The sequence below is a fragment of the Rhinolophus hipposideros genome, assembly GCF_964194185.1.
Source record: "Rhinolophus hipposideros genome assembly, chromosome: 8".
In the NCBI taxonomy this organism is placed as follows: Eukaryota; Metazoa; Chordata; class Mammalia; order Chiroptera; family Rhinolophidae; genus Rhinolophus; species Rhinolophus hipposideros.
In genome coordinates, this window is record NC_138054.1 from 74,788,288 (window position 1) to 74,804,213 (window position 15,926).

The window sequence follows — 15,926 nt, forward strand, 5'->3', positions numbered from 1 at the left end:
TGAAAAGGTGAAATGGGTGAAGGGTGAGCCTGGTTTTAAACACAGGTGGTTTTTACAAAAGTAGAAATAGTTCTGGTGCTTGCTGCTGCTTCTTGCACAAGCTGTTGGGAGGGAGAGAAAACTTAGGAGGGAAGAGGAGGTTGGCGCCCCTCTCTGACTCCACTGAGGCACTGACATGGGAGTGGGGAAGGTGGTCAGACCTCAGGCAGAGCCAGGAGGCCGAGAGATGCTGGAAAGATAGTGGAGGGGGGACACGAATCAGATCTCGGGCCCATCGGCCTGGGTTTAAATCCTGGCTCTACAGATTACCAGCCAGGAGGCCTTGGAGCTCTCTGAGCCGCCCTTTCCTCACCTGTGAAATGGGGCTGGGAAAATTAAGAATAGTCCCTTCACTGGGTTGTGGAAGAATCATTGGGGTGGTGCGTGTGGCACATCTGGCATGGAGTCAGGCTGTACAAATGTCCCTCCCATGCCCTCCTCTTGCTGAGGTCACAGGACATTCAGGAGGGGTGTTGGATACTAATGGCAGGATTTCAGGCATGGTGGCAGGGCCATGAGAGGCTTTTAGGTTCAGAATTGAGGAATTAAAGGAGATGGGGAGGTTTGGGAGTTTTCAGTGGTCTCCAAAATGGGCTGACGCTCAAGGTTACCACTGGGGCCTTAGGATGACACTATTAGAATTTATAAAAATTTCAGTCACATTCTTTATTAATTTTTGGATTTTTTGTATGTATGTTTCATGATGTTCATGATAAACCAGGATAATAGCACATGCTATATAATTTAGAAATAAAAAAATATAGAGGAGTGTGTTCAAAAGGTTCACTGACATAAATGGACGATCAAAATATCTGAGCCCTCTGGGATGGGGACCAGCAGGGGCTCTGAGGTGGTTTTTTTTCGGGGGGGGTGCAGGGTGTAAGGGAAGGCACCAGGACAGCACTGGGAGACTTGGACTCCAATTCCACTCTGTCCCCAACTTGATGTGTGTCCTTGGGCAAGCCACCTAACCTCTCTGAGCTCATAAAACAAGCGGAGGGAACTTATAAAAGAACTGGACGAAGGCTCCTTCCAGCAACTGGAAGTTGGGATTGTCTGAGTCTGAGCTTCGTTCCAGATCTCACACAATCCTGGATTCTTGGGACTTCAAAAGTCTTCTTGTGCCACACCTGGTAGACACTCATGTGCCTTTCTAAGCCCAGCTGCCACTCATCTGGGATGGGGAGCTCACCATCTTGCAGGGTGCCCTGTTCTATTCTGGACTGAATTGTTGTCTGCCTCCTTTTGTCTTTCCCTCATTGAAGGTAAACCTGGGAGAAGAGGCTCCAGGCTTTAGGGGCTGAGGAAGCATCTTTTCTCTCTTGGGGCTATTTCCTGTGGGTGCCAGCCACAGCCTCCACAGCATCTGCCTTCCGTTTTGGGCTGCTCTCAACTTTCCTGGTGAAACAAAACCTTTTTGGTTCACCCAGTTAGAGGGGGCAGCTAAAGTGAGCTCACTGTCAGCCCCTGGCACCCTGCTCCTGGTACTGCCCGACCTCCCCTTGTAAGCTCACACTAGCCAAAAGCAGATTATGTTTGCTGAGCACTTACTGCCAGGCCCCAAGCTCAATGCTTTACAAATACTATGCAATTTATTCCTTACTCAATCCAGTGATTGCCATTTTCCAGATGAGAAAACTGAGAGGTGAAAGGACTTGCCCAAGGTCAAATAATGGCCTGGATTCAAGTCCATCTATATTTGACTCTGGAGCCCAGCTCTTCATCACTCTTCTGTGTTGTCCCTTTCTGCTCCCCTGAACAGGATGTAACGTGGCAGGAAGACAGATTGAGACCTGCGTCTGAGCTAAAAAAACCCCACATAGTCAGCAAGTGGGAAACAGATGGTGGGTGTCTGGTGGCCTGTCAGATGAGCATGAGTTACCAGTGCAGGGCAGCCTAGAAAGCCAATGTAAACTTAGGCCATATTAATAGAGGTGGGACACCTACTATGAGGGAGGAGATGGTTTGGCTCTGAGTGTGAGTGGACGGTGCCTGGAGAAGTGTGTGTGTGTGTGTGTGTGTGTGTGTGTGTGTGTGTGTGTGTGTGGTGAGGGAAGGGCAGAAGGCCTGAAATAAGGACATGGGCATATGTAAGATTGTGAGTTCCCTGTGGCTGGAAGCATTTAAGTAGAGGCTGCATGACTCAGGATTCCTGCATTAGAAGGTGGAGGGCATGGGCCAGGTGACCCCTAAGGTCCTTTCAAGCTGTAGCTTTGTGTCTGGACTTCCGATGTTACCAGGGCCACCCCAAAACTCAGTCCCATCAAATTTGTCTCTTCGCCATCATTCTTAGCAAGGGTCCCATGAAAGAATGGGGTTCATTTGTTCGTCCATCCATTAATGTATTCATCAAATACAATAGCTAGAACAGTGAACAAGAGAGGCACAAGAACTTACAGTCCAGTGGGGATAATAGTAATAATAACAGGGAGCATAGAGTGAGTGCTTATGATGGGCCAGGCACTGTAAGTGGATTATTTCCTCACTGGTCCCACTACAACCCTATGAGGCAGATACTGTTATTATCCTCATTTTGCAGATGGGGAAATTGAGAAGCCGTGGGGGATGGGTTTGGCAGGGCACCTTGGAGAGTCATTGATCAGATGCTTCCAGGCCTGTGTTGATGACTCCAGGAAATTGGTGCTCTCTGATGCTCAGATGCTGTGACTAAGACCCCATGATGCCCAGTGCCTGTTGTTATAAAAGTGGAGCATAGGAGGGACCCAGTCTTAGCCCCGCACCTCCTTTTCAAGCCTGACCTTCAATAAATCCAGTCATCGCTTTCCTGAGAACATGGTTCTCAGTGTTCTCCTGGGATGTTCTCATTTACCCCTCCTAATTGCCTCCTAAGGGAGCTACCATATTATCCTGAATTTACAGAGAGGGACACTGAGGCACAGAGAGGCCAAGTAACTTGCCCAAGCTCACACAGCCGGGAAGAGGAAGAATCAGGATCATGAGCTTCAGCTGTCTATCTGTACAGGCCACACTTTTATCCAGGGTGCTCCGCTGACCTAGCATTCTATGTTTTCTAAGACCCCTCCTCACAGGTCCCCTGACCGCACACCGGGGAGGGAGAGGGTTGGTGGGGGAGTGGTGCACACCCCGGCTGACCGATGCTCTGTTCTGCCCCCAGATCATGAGTGTCTTACTGTTCATCGAGCACTCAGTGGAGGTGGCCCACGGCAAGGCCTCCTGCAAATTCTCACGGACAGGCTACCTCAGGATCGGTAGGTCCAGGAACGGGGAGTGGGGAAGGAGAGGGGAGGGGCCCTGGCTGGGGGTGGACAGGCTGGGATTTGAGGCCCTGCCACTTCCCCTCTTTGAGCCTCAGATCTTTCATTTGCAAATGGAGCTATTGCACCTGTCCCCACCTGGGTCTCCAGGTGTGGCAGAAGATAGGATGGTGCTTTGCAAACCTAACCGGCTTAGAAAGATGACAGCAGGACTCTCCTGCTTACGCAGTCAATGGCTGCCCATCACACTGTAATAAAATTGAAACTCCTCACCTTGAAATCCAGCCTCTCTCTGGCCACATCTCAAATTTTCCTCCAGGTTCCCCCTGGCTCCCAATTCTCCAGCTGACCACACCTGGTCTGGATGCCTTGTTCTCAGAGGCCTTCCCGACCTCACCCTGGTTAAAGCAGACCCCCAGCCCGCTCTCCCAGCCGGCACTCTCTGTGACACCCTCCTGTGTCACTCAAAATGTTCTATTTATGTCTTTGTAGCCCGTCAAGACTGAGAACTGCAGGAGGGCAGAGCCTGGGCTTTCTTGTTTCTATTTATCACCTCTACACCCGTGGCTCCCACAGTGGAGCCCTGGAAACCCGGGTGGGGCTCCCTACTGGCACATCTGGGCCCTCACTGCTCTCCCTTGCCTTTCAGCTGACCTGATCTCCAGCTTCCTGCTTATCACCATGCTCTTTGTCATCAGTCTGAGCCTGCTGATCGGTGTGGTCAAGGTGAGGCCTTGTTAGGGGAGCGGAAGGGGAGCCAGGAATTGGTGAGTCCCAGCTTCCCTCCTGCCCTCCTCCTAGTCACACCCCCTGGCTGCCCAGAGGGTGGGAGGTGAGTATTGTGGGAGACCCCACTGCACCCTAGAGATTGTCACTAGGGTGTCAAAAGGTGACCCCACTTCCTTTTAAACTACAAATGGAGGCAGGGGATTTTGACAGAGAAAACAAGAGCCATTTTGAGGAGTGGGGAGAGGGGAAAATGCAGCGGGTTTTATAAGCAGTGAGAGCACAAGAGAGAGTATAGACACATCCAGCTCGGTTCCATCCAGTGAGAGGATGAGAGAGACAGGCTGTGGCTCAACCTCTTCCAAAGAAGAACCGCCTATCCCTCGGTCCCAGGGAGGCAGGAAGCCAGGGCCTCGCCACACAGCCCACTGGGGCAGGACCGGAAACACGGCCCTTCCTGGGCAGACAGTGGCCTGGCACTCACAAGGCGCAAGGATTTGGTGCTGGTTTGGAATGCCTCCATCTGGCCTGAAATGTCAGCATCATGTCCCGGCTAATGCCCTTCTCCCATCCCCGTACTCGAGGGATGACTCCTAGGGGCTTGTTCAGAAACACAAACAGATCAGGTCCTCCCTGGATGTTCTGACACTCAGTCTGGGTTGTTTCGGCCACTTCCTGAGTGATTTTAGACAACCACACGAGAAACCACAAAACCACCCTTTCTGTGATTTTGCCCCCAGTTGTGGCTTCATATGCACCAATACTGGTCATAGTGGTCACTTGCTTTCAGTGGGGGAGGGATTTCAGCCTCAACTTCTCAGGGCCTCGTACCATGAGGAACGTCCCCAGGAGCACCCGCATGCAGGACACTCTGACTGTTTCAGCAGCGCAGGCTTTTTCCCACCTCAGGGCTTTTGCTCATGCCAGCTCATCTCCCTCTAGTACTCTCCTCCTTTCCCTCCTGCTTCTTTCCAGATCTACCCTGGTGACTCACATTCGGGAAGTCCTCTCTATCCCTTCTCATCTCTATCCCTTCTCATCTTCTCAAAATGGCCCATGCTGGTTGGGTTCTTAAAAGGGAATTGAGTCAAGCTTGCTCCTGGAGCCCCTGGAGTACTTAATCTCTGTAGGTGGGGACTGCTCCTGTGTCTCCGGGGACACCACGGCTCCTCGCACTCAGGGCCTGGGTCTTGCCTTCTCCCTGTTCTCAGAGCCTCACTCAGAGGAGGGCATGTGGATCCACGTGGGGTGGGAGGATTCAGGAGGGAAGGGAGCTGCCTGGGAGGGGACACCTGGGGCCATCAGGATGCGTGCCGGGAAGTGGAGTGCAATGGACCTGTGACAGTGCTGGGCCTGCTTTTCAGAACCGGGAGAAGTACCTGCTGCCCTTCATGTCCCTGCAAATCATGGACTACCTTTTGTGCCTGTTCACCCTGCTGGGGTCCTACGTGGAGCTGCCCACCTACCTCAAGTTTGCCTCCCGGAGCAGGGCCGTGAGTACCCAGCCCCAACTACAAACTGCCCAGCCTGGGGAGGTGGGAGGGCTCCAGGCGGCGAATGGGAGCCCTCAAGGTCCTTTCGTAGTTGGTGGCCTTCAGCGGCCCCGAGCCCCTCGCAATCACTCTGGGTTCCTTCCTCTGTCAAATGGGTCTCTGATCCCATCTATCACTATGCCTCAGGAGCATTAAATGAGGGAAGTGTATAGAGGTGCTCACACACGGGGAGCATTCAACAAATGCCAGCCCTGGGTGAATCCACACCAGAGGAAAGGGCACGTGCCCTGTTTCAGTCCCCAGCCCTGCTTTGTACCCCCGACCAACTTCTCTTTTTTTTTTTTTTAAATTTATTGGGGTGACAATTGTTAGTGAAATTACATAGATTTCAGGTGTACAATTCTGTATTACATCGTCTGTAAATCCCATTGTGTGTTCACCACCCAGAGTCAGTTCTTCCATCACCATATATTTGATCCCCTTTACCCTCATCTTCCTCCCCCCACCCCCTTACCCTCTGGTAACCACCAAACTATTGTCTGTGTCTATGAGTTTTTGTTTCTCATTTGTTTGTCTTGTTCTTTTGTTGTTTTATGGACACACCCCCCCCCACCAACTTCTAAAAGGAGATAAAGTTGACTAAAGCCACGCTGAGCCCCACCCTCGGATGCATGGCTCCCCAAAGCTGCTTTCCATACTTCTCCTGACGGTTGTCCTTAAAGAGACTGGGGAGATATACTTCAGAAGGGCCCTGAGTGGGGATTCAGGACCCTGGTTCTAGTCCCGAGTCTGCCACCGGCTCTTGGTGTGACCGTCGGAGCAAGGAGCATCCATTTCTTTCCGTGTACAGTGGACTAGAGATTCACTTGTACTCTCCAGCCGAGATAGTCTGTCAGGTTGAGGACCCCCCCAACCCCCACCACATGTCCTGCAGTGCCAGCGCCTCTGGTTGGGGCTTGATTGCTGCTCTGTCTTCCTCCTAAGCACCCCGCCAAGGCCCCCCTGATGACCCTGCAGCTGGTGGACTTCTGCCTGAGCATCCTAACCCTCTGCAGCTCCTACATGGAAGTACCCACCTATCTCAACTTTAAGTTCATGAACCACATGGTGAGTCGGGGCCAAGGGTCACTCCCGTCACTGGCTGTGTGGCCTTGAGCAAGTTGCTTCCCCTGTCTGGGCCCCAGGGCTTAGGCTGGATTTCTCAGAAGGGGAGCCTGGGAGGAAGAGTCTTGTGCGAGTGATTAGCTGATGGAGAGTGCTCAGGATGAACCTCGAAAAGAGTGAGGGAAGCGTGTTAGACACAGGCAAGACGCCAGGCAGACGTGTGGCTTTAGGGGTAGCCCTGCCTGATCCCAGAGGGAACCCTGGGGTATGAATTGTACTGCAGAAATAATGCTAGTTTTTTATTGTTGTCTAACCAATTCTCCCCAAGCGTGGTCACTTAAAATAATAAAAAAATTATCTTGTGCAGCTTCTGGGGATCAGGAATTTGGGAGTGGCTTAGCTGGGCTGTTCAGATGCAGGATCTCTCATGAGGTCGCACCCAAGATGGGGATGGGGCTTGACGAGGTCTGAAGGGGCCACCCCCAAGATGGCTGACTCGCATGGCTGTTGGCTCTTTGCCTCAATTCCACACCCTGTGCACCTTTAATAAGGCTGCTTCAGCATTCTCGTATCATGGCTGCTGGCTCGCCGAGTGAGTATCCAAATGAGAGAGCAAGGAGGAAACTGCCGTGTCTTGGAGGTTACACTCACCTCTGCCACCTTCTATTATCTGTGAGAAGTGAGTCTCTAGGTCTGGCCCACACTCGAGGGAGGGAAATGAGCTCTACATTTTGAAGGGAGGAGTATCAAAGAATGTGTGCACGTGTCTGCAAATGCCACAGAGGCTGTCCCACTGCGAGCAGTAACCTGGCATCAGTCAGTCACTGCTTGCAAGCTGTCCCTAGGGGAGGGGGAGACCTCCCAGGTACTTCAGGGTTAGGTGGTTTTGTCAGCCAAGACTGCCTTCCAGAGAAGGCCATGCCCGCTGCCAGCTGGGGGGTGGGGGCCCCGCCAGGAACCCCTGCGTGGGCAGCAGCTGCATCTGTTTCCCTCGGGTTGCTCACCTGTCTGGTGGGGCTGAAAGTAAGTAGCCACAGCCTCCCAGGGTCCTTGCAGGGATCAGCCAAGGTCATGCCGTGTTTCCCCGAAACTAAGACCAAGCCAGACCATCAGCTCTAATGGGTCTTTTGGAGCAAAAATAAACATAAGACTCAGTCTTATTTTACTATAATAGAAGACCGGGTCTTATATAATATAATATAATGTAATATAAGACCCAGTCTTACATTAATTTTTGCTCCAAATCAGCCTTAGAGCTGATGGTCCGGCTAGGTCTTATTTTTGGGGAAATGGTGGCTGTGCCACACCGTGTTCCTGTTTGTGGAGAGCCAGCTTGTCATTTCTCCACACGTGGGCGCCGTTAAGAGTTCCTCACGGCCAGAGGCACTGACGTGGCCCCCAAATCTGTTGCAGAATTACCTCCCCAGCCAGGAGGGAGTGGCTTACAACCAGTTCATTAAGATGATGATCATCTTCTCCATTGCCTTCATCACCATCCTTATCCTGAAGGTGAGTGGGCCCTGCCCCACGGCTCTGGGAGGGGTGCTGAGGCTGTTCCACCCCAGGCCCACCCACGCTAGACTGTTAGGAGTCAGGGAAGTGCGTCTTCCGCTGCTGCCCTTCCTGCTTTTGGATCCTTCTTCCAGCCGTCCCCACAACAGCTCCTCTGAGCCCACTTAGGATTGCTGGAGACACTGCCATTAGAGAAAGTGGCTCTGCAAAGACCACTTGCATTCAGGTGTCAGGGACTTAATGTACAATCCAGAGAGGCCCTGACTCAGGGAAGGAGGAACTATTCTGTCTGGAATTAGATTCAGAAGGACCTAGGTTTGAATCCTGGCTCTCCCCTCACTAGCTACGTGGTTACTTTTCAAGTCACTTCTTTCTGGGCCTCAGGTCTCATCTATGAAAGGGACATAATAAACCTTGCTTTGCTCATGTCACAGTTTTGTGTGATTCAGACACCAAAATGTAGATGAGGACGGAGGTCATATTACTAGAGGTTTGGTGATGAGAAGGAGGGAGGGGAATGGTTTTATTCTTCTCTGGGGTGGTCAGGCCCAGAGGATAGAGTCTGGTTTCAGGTCCCAGTTATTAGAGAGATGCTAACAAACTAAAGTGTGTTAATAGCAGACAACCAGGAGGGTTAAGAGGCACGAAAACTGTGCCATGTGAGGCAGTCAAGGAAACCAGGGTGATTCAGTTTGGAAAAGAGATGACTCAAGGGGCACATGACTGCTGTCTCCAAATACTCAAAGGAGTCTCATGGGGATTCGAGAGGCCACAGCCAGGACAGTGGCCTGAAGCCACAGGAGGCTAATGTTGACTCAATAGAAGAAAGGGCTTTAAAAAGGGTTCTTATTTGACTATGAAAGTAACATACGATCATTGTGGAAATTCAGAAACTACAGGTGAGCAGAAATAAAACAATCAGCCCACCATCTACCACCACTCAGCCCGGCACCAGGCTATCTGGCTGCATTTTCTTTCAGTCTTTTCATGTGGGTGAATGTAAGCAACGTCACTGCCTCCTTTCATCCGAAGCCCCGAGCAGTCTCTGGCCTCACCTAATGCCAACCTGAAAACAGAATTCATTCCTTTTAACCTTTCTTCAAAGAATTGACCTAACACAAACACATGACTGATGTGCCATGAGAACTTTCCTGAACCAATGTGGGGGTTTACATCACACACTGAACTGGAGAATAACTCCCCAAACCCCACCACACAACTCCATCTCCCCTGCCCCTCTCCTCTTTTTGATCCTCCTTTGGTCTGGGCTTCTCTGGGCCCCTCACTCTGCCTCACTGGCCATCCTCCATCTACTTGGTTTTCCCTGGCCCTTCATGCTTCATTCTTTTATAGTTTATTTTATTTGTTTCTGCCATTTCTAAGTCCACATCATGGGACCCCATAAAACAAGAGATCTTCCAGATGACAGGACCCGCTCTCCTTTTTTAGGAGCCAGTTTGGGGCAGAGAGAGCACTATTGGCTATTGTCCCCTGAACATGACTCTGGGGACTTCACCCCCGCCCCCGGCCCGGAAATTGTCTCCTTAATTCTTACACCAAATGCTAAGGAAAGCACTTGCTTATGTCATCTGACAGATACATATATCTGTACATATAATTATTTTGCATTCATAAACGTGGGATACTACTGCATACACTGTTTTGTAATCTGCTTTAAAAAACAACATACAAGTAATTTTTAAGAAAAATCTTTCCTACTATCAGCTCTGTCTTAAGTTGGGCAGAGCCATCTTGGGAGGTAGTGAGCTCCTAGTCCCCAGGGGTGGACAAGCAGGATCTGCAGTACTGTTGCCAACAGGGGTGGAGGGTACCCCAGAAGCCTCCAAAAAGTGCCTTCTTGTGCTGAGTCTGTGGGGGCAGTGGGAAGGAAAATACCTGGAATACTTGGGACTGGCAGGTGAGGTACCCGCCTAACGAGAATACGGGTCTGAGCAGCAGCCAGCTGGATGCTGCCTTCTGGGGTGAGCTGGGGCTCCTCAAAAGGTGCCTGACATCTGTCCCCAGCCTGCTGGGGCAGTAAGGAGTGGGGTCAGCAATGCATAGCTTGACATGGGCCTTTTCCAGGTCTACATGTTCAAGTGTGTGTGGAGATGCTACAGAAACATCAAGTTCATGAACGCGGCTGAGGACAGCAGCAGCTCCAAGACGCTCCAGCAGGTGAGTCTGGGGCAGGGTCAAGTCCCAGCTCTGCCATTCACTGTGACATTTAGGGCTAGACTCTCTTTCTCATTGGGCCTCAGTTTCTCCACTTGTAACATGAGTTACAGAAGAAATGTGAAGATCTCTTTCAGCTCTGGTAGTCTAGGCTTCTTTCATTCATGCATGCATTCAACATTTTCTACCTCTTACTCTTTGTTGACCTCATATCCAACCCTGGAGGTGTAGAGAAAACTAAACTACCACTCTGTTCTAGGGGAGCATATTGTCCAGAGCAAATCCAGACGCAGAACTCTGATCACAACTTGGTGTGAGCAATGGGGGCACAGAAGAGGCAGCTGGCCTCATCTAGGGTATGTGGGAAGGCTTCCGGAAGGAGGTGACACTTGACCATGTCTTAGACTGTCCATTGGTCCAAGTTCACTGGGAAAGGGTCAGGGACCTTCTCGTCAGAGAGATGAAGTGCACTTAGAAACAGCTCATTGGAGAAGTGATGGGAAAAGTGTAGCTGGTTTAAATTACTGGTGGCTCACTTTCCTCATCTGTAAAATGGAGATTGTATAAGTCAAGACTTTTTTGGTGGCAGAAACTTGACTCAATCTGACTTAAGTTAAGGGGAAAAAAAAAGAATTTATTACCTCACAGAATTAAAAAGTCCAACGTAGGTCTGGCTCGGGCCTGGCTGAGTCCTGACATCTGGACATGATCTCATCCTCTCCATGTCTGGACTCCACTTTTCTCAGTGTTGGCTCCATGTTCAGGTAACCCTTTTCTCATGGTGGCAATATGGTTGCCCAAATCCCTAGGCTGACATCTCACCTTCTCAGTAACCCTAGCAGAAAGAAAGTCACAGGAGCATGTCTGATTGGACCATCTTGGATCACAAGCCTATTTCCAAACCAGTGATGATAGATAGCTGGGGGGAGGAAATTCTACTTTGAGCGGCCATGCCTAGGTCTCATGTCCATCCCCTGGATCTGAGGGATGGGGTCAATTCTTCTGGAAGCACATGAACTGAGAGTTTTCCTGGGGAAAACGGTGTGTTGTTACCCAAACAAGGTGGCTTGGTGCTGAACAGGCAAGTCTGTCCACTATTGGAACAGAAATTGTCCCTGTCTCGTGCATGCAACGCCCAGCACGTGGTAAGTACCCAAAGCGTGCTACTTATCATCATCCTTTTGCCAGAGGTCAAGTTGGAGCACCCGTGACTCCAGGTTGGGACTATGGTTACTTCTGGCCAATCCTCAGCCCTCGTCTTTGTCCCTCCCAGGTGGTCCTGCCGTCTTATGAGGAAGCCGTGTCTCTGCCACCCAAGATTCCGGAGGGGGACCCAGCGCCTCCCCCATACTCCGAGGTGTGACACGCACCAGGTCCCAGCCCTGGTGCTGGGAGAGGTGGAGCTGCTTTGCAATCCACTTCTGTGCTTTGGTGGCCCCTGTGGCCTGGGTGAACCACCCGGCTGACGTCAGGACAATCCGCTTGTGTTCCCCTCGCTGGCCTGCTTTTCCTGTGGGGCCTGGGCGACGCTCACAATTGGGTCAAACCTTTAGGCTGAACGACTCCTTGGGTCTCTCAAAAATTCAGTCCAACAGCACTTGGCTAATTTTGATCAGCTCTGACATTTGTTTAAACAATTGGCCATTCTAAATTGAGTGAGTTTGGTTAAAAAACTTTCAGCTTGACCAATTTAATCAAGAGGCTGGCAAACTTTTGAAAACCCACACTTGTCAGTTCAGTAAAATAATTTGGTCAAACAACAACAGTCCGTTGCAGTGGTTTGTAAATAAATAGTGGTCAGGTCATTTAGTCAAGTAATCATCAATTAGTCCTCCCCACCAAATTCAGAGATCCAATTTCTTCAAACAGCTCACTTCCATGTGAATCAAGCCAGCCAACCATCAGTCAACTTAGAATAGTCATTAAATTCAATAATTTAAAAAATCAGATTAGCCCCCAAACCATTCAGTTCAATCTAATCCAATAACTGGCTGCCCACTCTGGTCAGCTCAGTACTTCCAGTGGCTGAATAGCCAGACAATAGCCAAACCAATATTCAACAGCTAGTTCCAGGAAGTAACAGTAAATTTCAATCACCAGACAATCCCTTCAAATACACATGGTTTTGCTCAAGAGTTATCATTACTAATAATCAGTCACACACGGTCAGAGTAGTCACCTAGCAGGGGACTCCATGAAATAGGTCACCTCAACCACGATCACCTCTCGTAACGAGCTGTCAGTCTATTCCACAGGCCAGTCCGTCCAGCACCAATTTGGTTGTAGGCAGCCCAGTTCTGTCTGATGCTTGTGGTCAAGCAGAAATTCAGCCCCGAAATCAGGCAAATTTGTTTGTTGGACTAAATCCACAGGTTAGTTCAGTCAAAACAGGCAAACCCTTTGTGGGTACAGACCCTGCCACGGGGGCTGGTGTTGGTGGTACCTTAGGGAGGGTTTTGGCCCCAACAACCCCCTCTTTTGCCTGCTTCCCTGAGGGCTGGGGCTCTTGAGGGAGCTGACCAAGAGGTGGAGATAGGGCCACAGAGGTAGGTTTTCTGGGGCCTATTAGGGGGGTACAAAGAGAGAGGGCTGTGCAAGAGACTCCCCGCCAATACCTGCTCATATAATTGCTTTGTGTGGAATGGAGAAGAAATTTCAATAAAGCAGCAACATGCTTCTCTTGGGCTGATGTGGTTCCTCAAACATGGTGTAGAAGGGGCTCCGTCATCCCCCCCACACACACATATACACACACACCCCTCTTTGTCCAGTCCAGAGGCTCACAGGGGTCATGGCCAGCTGGGGAATGCCAGGACCTGGCTCTGTTTCTGATTACAAATCATGGGCCACATAAGCACCCACCTGGAGCCAGGTCCTGCACTGGGCACTGGGGGCGATTGAGATGGGTCAGACTTGCCTCCAGTTATCCACAGTCTGGGTTGGGGAAGACAGATCCATTAATAATTAGAATAGTTCATGGCTAACAACCATGCCATGCCAGGGAAAGTCTGAGGGACTTGAGACAGCCAGAAAAGGCTTCTGGGAAGAAGTTTCACTAAGTTGAGTCTGAAGGATGGGTGAGCAGCAGTAAGCAAAGTGGAAGAGGATGTTCTAGGCAAAAGCACCAGGATGTGGAAGGCCTCCGTGAATGTGGGGGTGGGGAGCTGGGGTCGGTAGCTCAGTGTGGCTGCAGGTGGGGAGGGAAGGGAGAGAAAGCTGAGGAGTTCTTGGGGTTTGGATCAGGAAGAGCCTTTGCATACCTTAGGGTTCTTTGGCTGTAAGCTCACTGTGGCTAACTTTAGCCAGGAAGGGCATTTACAGGAAGGAGGTGGTTGCCGGTAACAGAAACGTTGGTGAACCAAGTTTATCAGAAAAAAAAAAAAAAAAGGTGGTCAAAAAAAAGACAAAAACGGTTTCTTGGCTCACATAAATGAAAAGTCCAGGGATTTCTGACTTCAGGCATGGTTGGACCTAGGAATCAAATTCTTCAATAATCTCTGTTTCTCTTTCTCTACCTCTCGCCTTCTTGCTCCCAGGCTGAGCTGCTGGGGGCCTGCCTGAAGGTGAAGCCAGCAGAAAGCCTGAGGCACTTTGAGTTGGGCTCCATCACTGGTACCAAAGAAGATCTAACAGAGCCTTGAATGTCACACCCCGTAATGTGGACTGATCCTGGGGTACGGGGAGTCTTTGAAGGGCTTTGGGCAGGGGAATTACAGGGTCAGGGTTGGGTTTGGGTTTTAGGAAGGAAGGGACCAAATGTAGGGACTCATACGAAGGCTGATGAAGTTGTCCTGTGAGGAGCAGAGAAGGGGATGGATTTGAGAGGTGTTGTCAGCCTTCTGGCGGGGCAACTTGTCTTGGGGATAGCAGATTTCTTTATGGATTTCGTCTGTTCTGTTATCAGATCCCCAAGCAACTGATAAAGTGAGGCTCCCACTGACACATGAGGGCATCAAGGCCCAGAAACATCAAGTGACTTTCCTGAGGCTACACAGAGGTTAGGGATTGGACCGAGTGCCTTTTCTGTACTCCACAGGGAGGCTGTTAAGAGGGGTTGGGGTGCTAGCCTGTGTGAGCTCTTGTTTCCTGTGATAATCCGTATAAAGAGGTCCCCCAGGAGCCCCCATCAATTGGGGCTCGGGGACAGAAGTTCCAGGAGGAAGCGCTTGACCTCTTGCCTCCTCATCAAGAGGACACCACGGGGCCATGGCCGTGTGTCCCAAGGAGCAGTTGAGGTGGCCGGGAGCCAGGGAATAGGCTGAGATGTATGGTGGGATTGTACCCTGTGGCCAGGCAGCTGGGACGGGGCGGCCCAAGGAACAGGAAATAGCTGGGTTTGGGGAAGTCTCGTGGACCGGCCAAGCGATCGGCTGGGCAGCCCTCACCACGGTCCTATCAATGCCCTGTTTGAAGCTCACACAGGGGGCCTTTGACAGGGCTGGGCTTGGACCCACTGAGAGAGCCTGTTTGAGCTAGAAGCCCTGAAAGGAGCTGGCCCCAGGAAAGAGGGGGCTGCATGCAGGCTGGGCAGGTGAGGGCCACCCAGATAGGCTGTCTCTTGGGGGGAAGAAGAGCCTGTAAAATCAAACCTGAGTTGCAGAAACTGGGAGCACCTCAGTTTCTCAAGGTTCTGATGGTAGCAGGGATGAATGGTCCCCATAATTGAGTGGACTCGTCTGTGTGTCATTTTCATGACTCCCCCACTGGCCTTACATGGCAGGTGCTGTGCGACGATCATTCCTGAGGCTCAGGGTGGGCAAGCCATATGCCCAAAGTCATGACTGGATGAGGGGCACAGCTGGGGTTTGACTCCATCAGGCCTGACTGCAGCCTGAGCTTGTCCTTCTGGTCCTGCCTGCCCCACCTCATCCACTTCAGAGGTGAGCAGAGTGATCGCCTGACTTTAGAACCTTGGAAAGCCCCTTGAAGAGGGAACTGAGGCATAACCATTGTTGTATGTCTGGCACTGAGGACAGGCCTGGCTCAAGAGCTTGTGATGGAAGCCAGGGGTCCATTGTGGGTGCAGGGCCCAGACAGAAGGCTGACAGGGAAGTGGCCCAGGGGAGGAATTCTGGGGACATGAAGCAAGTGGTGGCCATGGGACTGGGTATACTCAGGAGACATTTGGGAAGCAGTACCTGTAGGGCCTGGACTCAGAAGTGAGGAAGAGGGAGCATCAAGGCTGGTGCCCAGCTTTGGAGAGCATTTGGGTTGGTGTCCAGCTCTGAGCTAGGGACACAGGATGGGGGGCAAAAGAGGATGCATTGAGTTTTGCTTTCATTTGAGCTACCGTAGGGAACACGCGATAGGAGGTACCCAGAAAGCAGCTGTGTTTATAGGTCTGGAGTTCAGGATAGCGAGGAAGGAGGGAGCTGGGAATGTGAGTGTCATCTGTGGACACGTGGGAGGGATGGCACCAAGGTTCATGGAAGTGTTAACCGATCTGCTGGACATGAAGCTGACACGTTCTCAGATGAAAGCACAGGCCTCCTTGCCTGCCTAACCTCTGGCTTCCAGCCTGACTGACCGCTTGTAGGGCCTGAGACCAACACAGCACATGTGAGGTGTGACAACCACACGAGAGACCTCACCCACAGGGGCTGTGGCCTGAAGGGGACCTGTATAGGATGGGAAGCCCAGT

The 15,926-nt window shown here is 51.1% G+C and overlaps 1 protein-coding gene across 2 annotated transcripts in view; it reads left to right on the forward strand.

Moving 5' to 3' along the window:
• Window positions 1–12,963, forward strand: part of LAPTM5 (lysosomal protein transmembrane 5) — a 101,966-nt gene extending 89,003 nt beyond the window's left edge. For both annotated transcript variants that reach the window (XM_081055846.1, XM_081055847.1), the window contains 7 exons: window positions 3,176–3,269; window positions 3,925–4,001; window positions 5,366–5,494; window positions 6,479–6,601; window positions 8,012–8,107; window positions 10,196–10,288; window positions 11,559–12,963. In XM_081055846.1, coding sequence (XP_080911972.1) covers window positions 3,176–3,269; window positions 3,925–4,001; window positions 5,366–5,494; window positions 6,479–6,601; window positions 8,012–8,107; window positions 10,196–10,288; window positions 11,559–11,648 — 702 coding nt within the window. In that variant the 3' untranslated portion in view covers window positions 11,649–12,963. The remainder of the gene's footprint in view (window positions 1–3,175; window positions 3,270–3,924; window positions 4,002–5,365; window positions 5,495–6,478; window positions 6,602–8,011; window positions 8,108–10,195; window positions 10,289–11,558) is intronic.
• The last annotated feature ends 2,963 nt before the right edge of the window (window positions 12,964–15,926 follow it).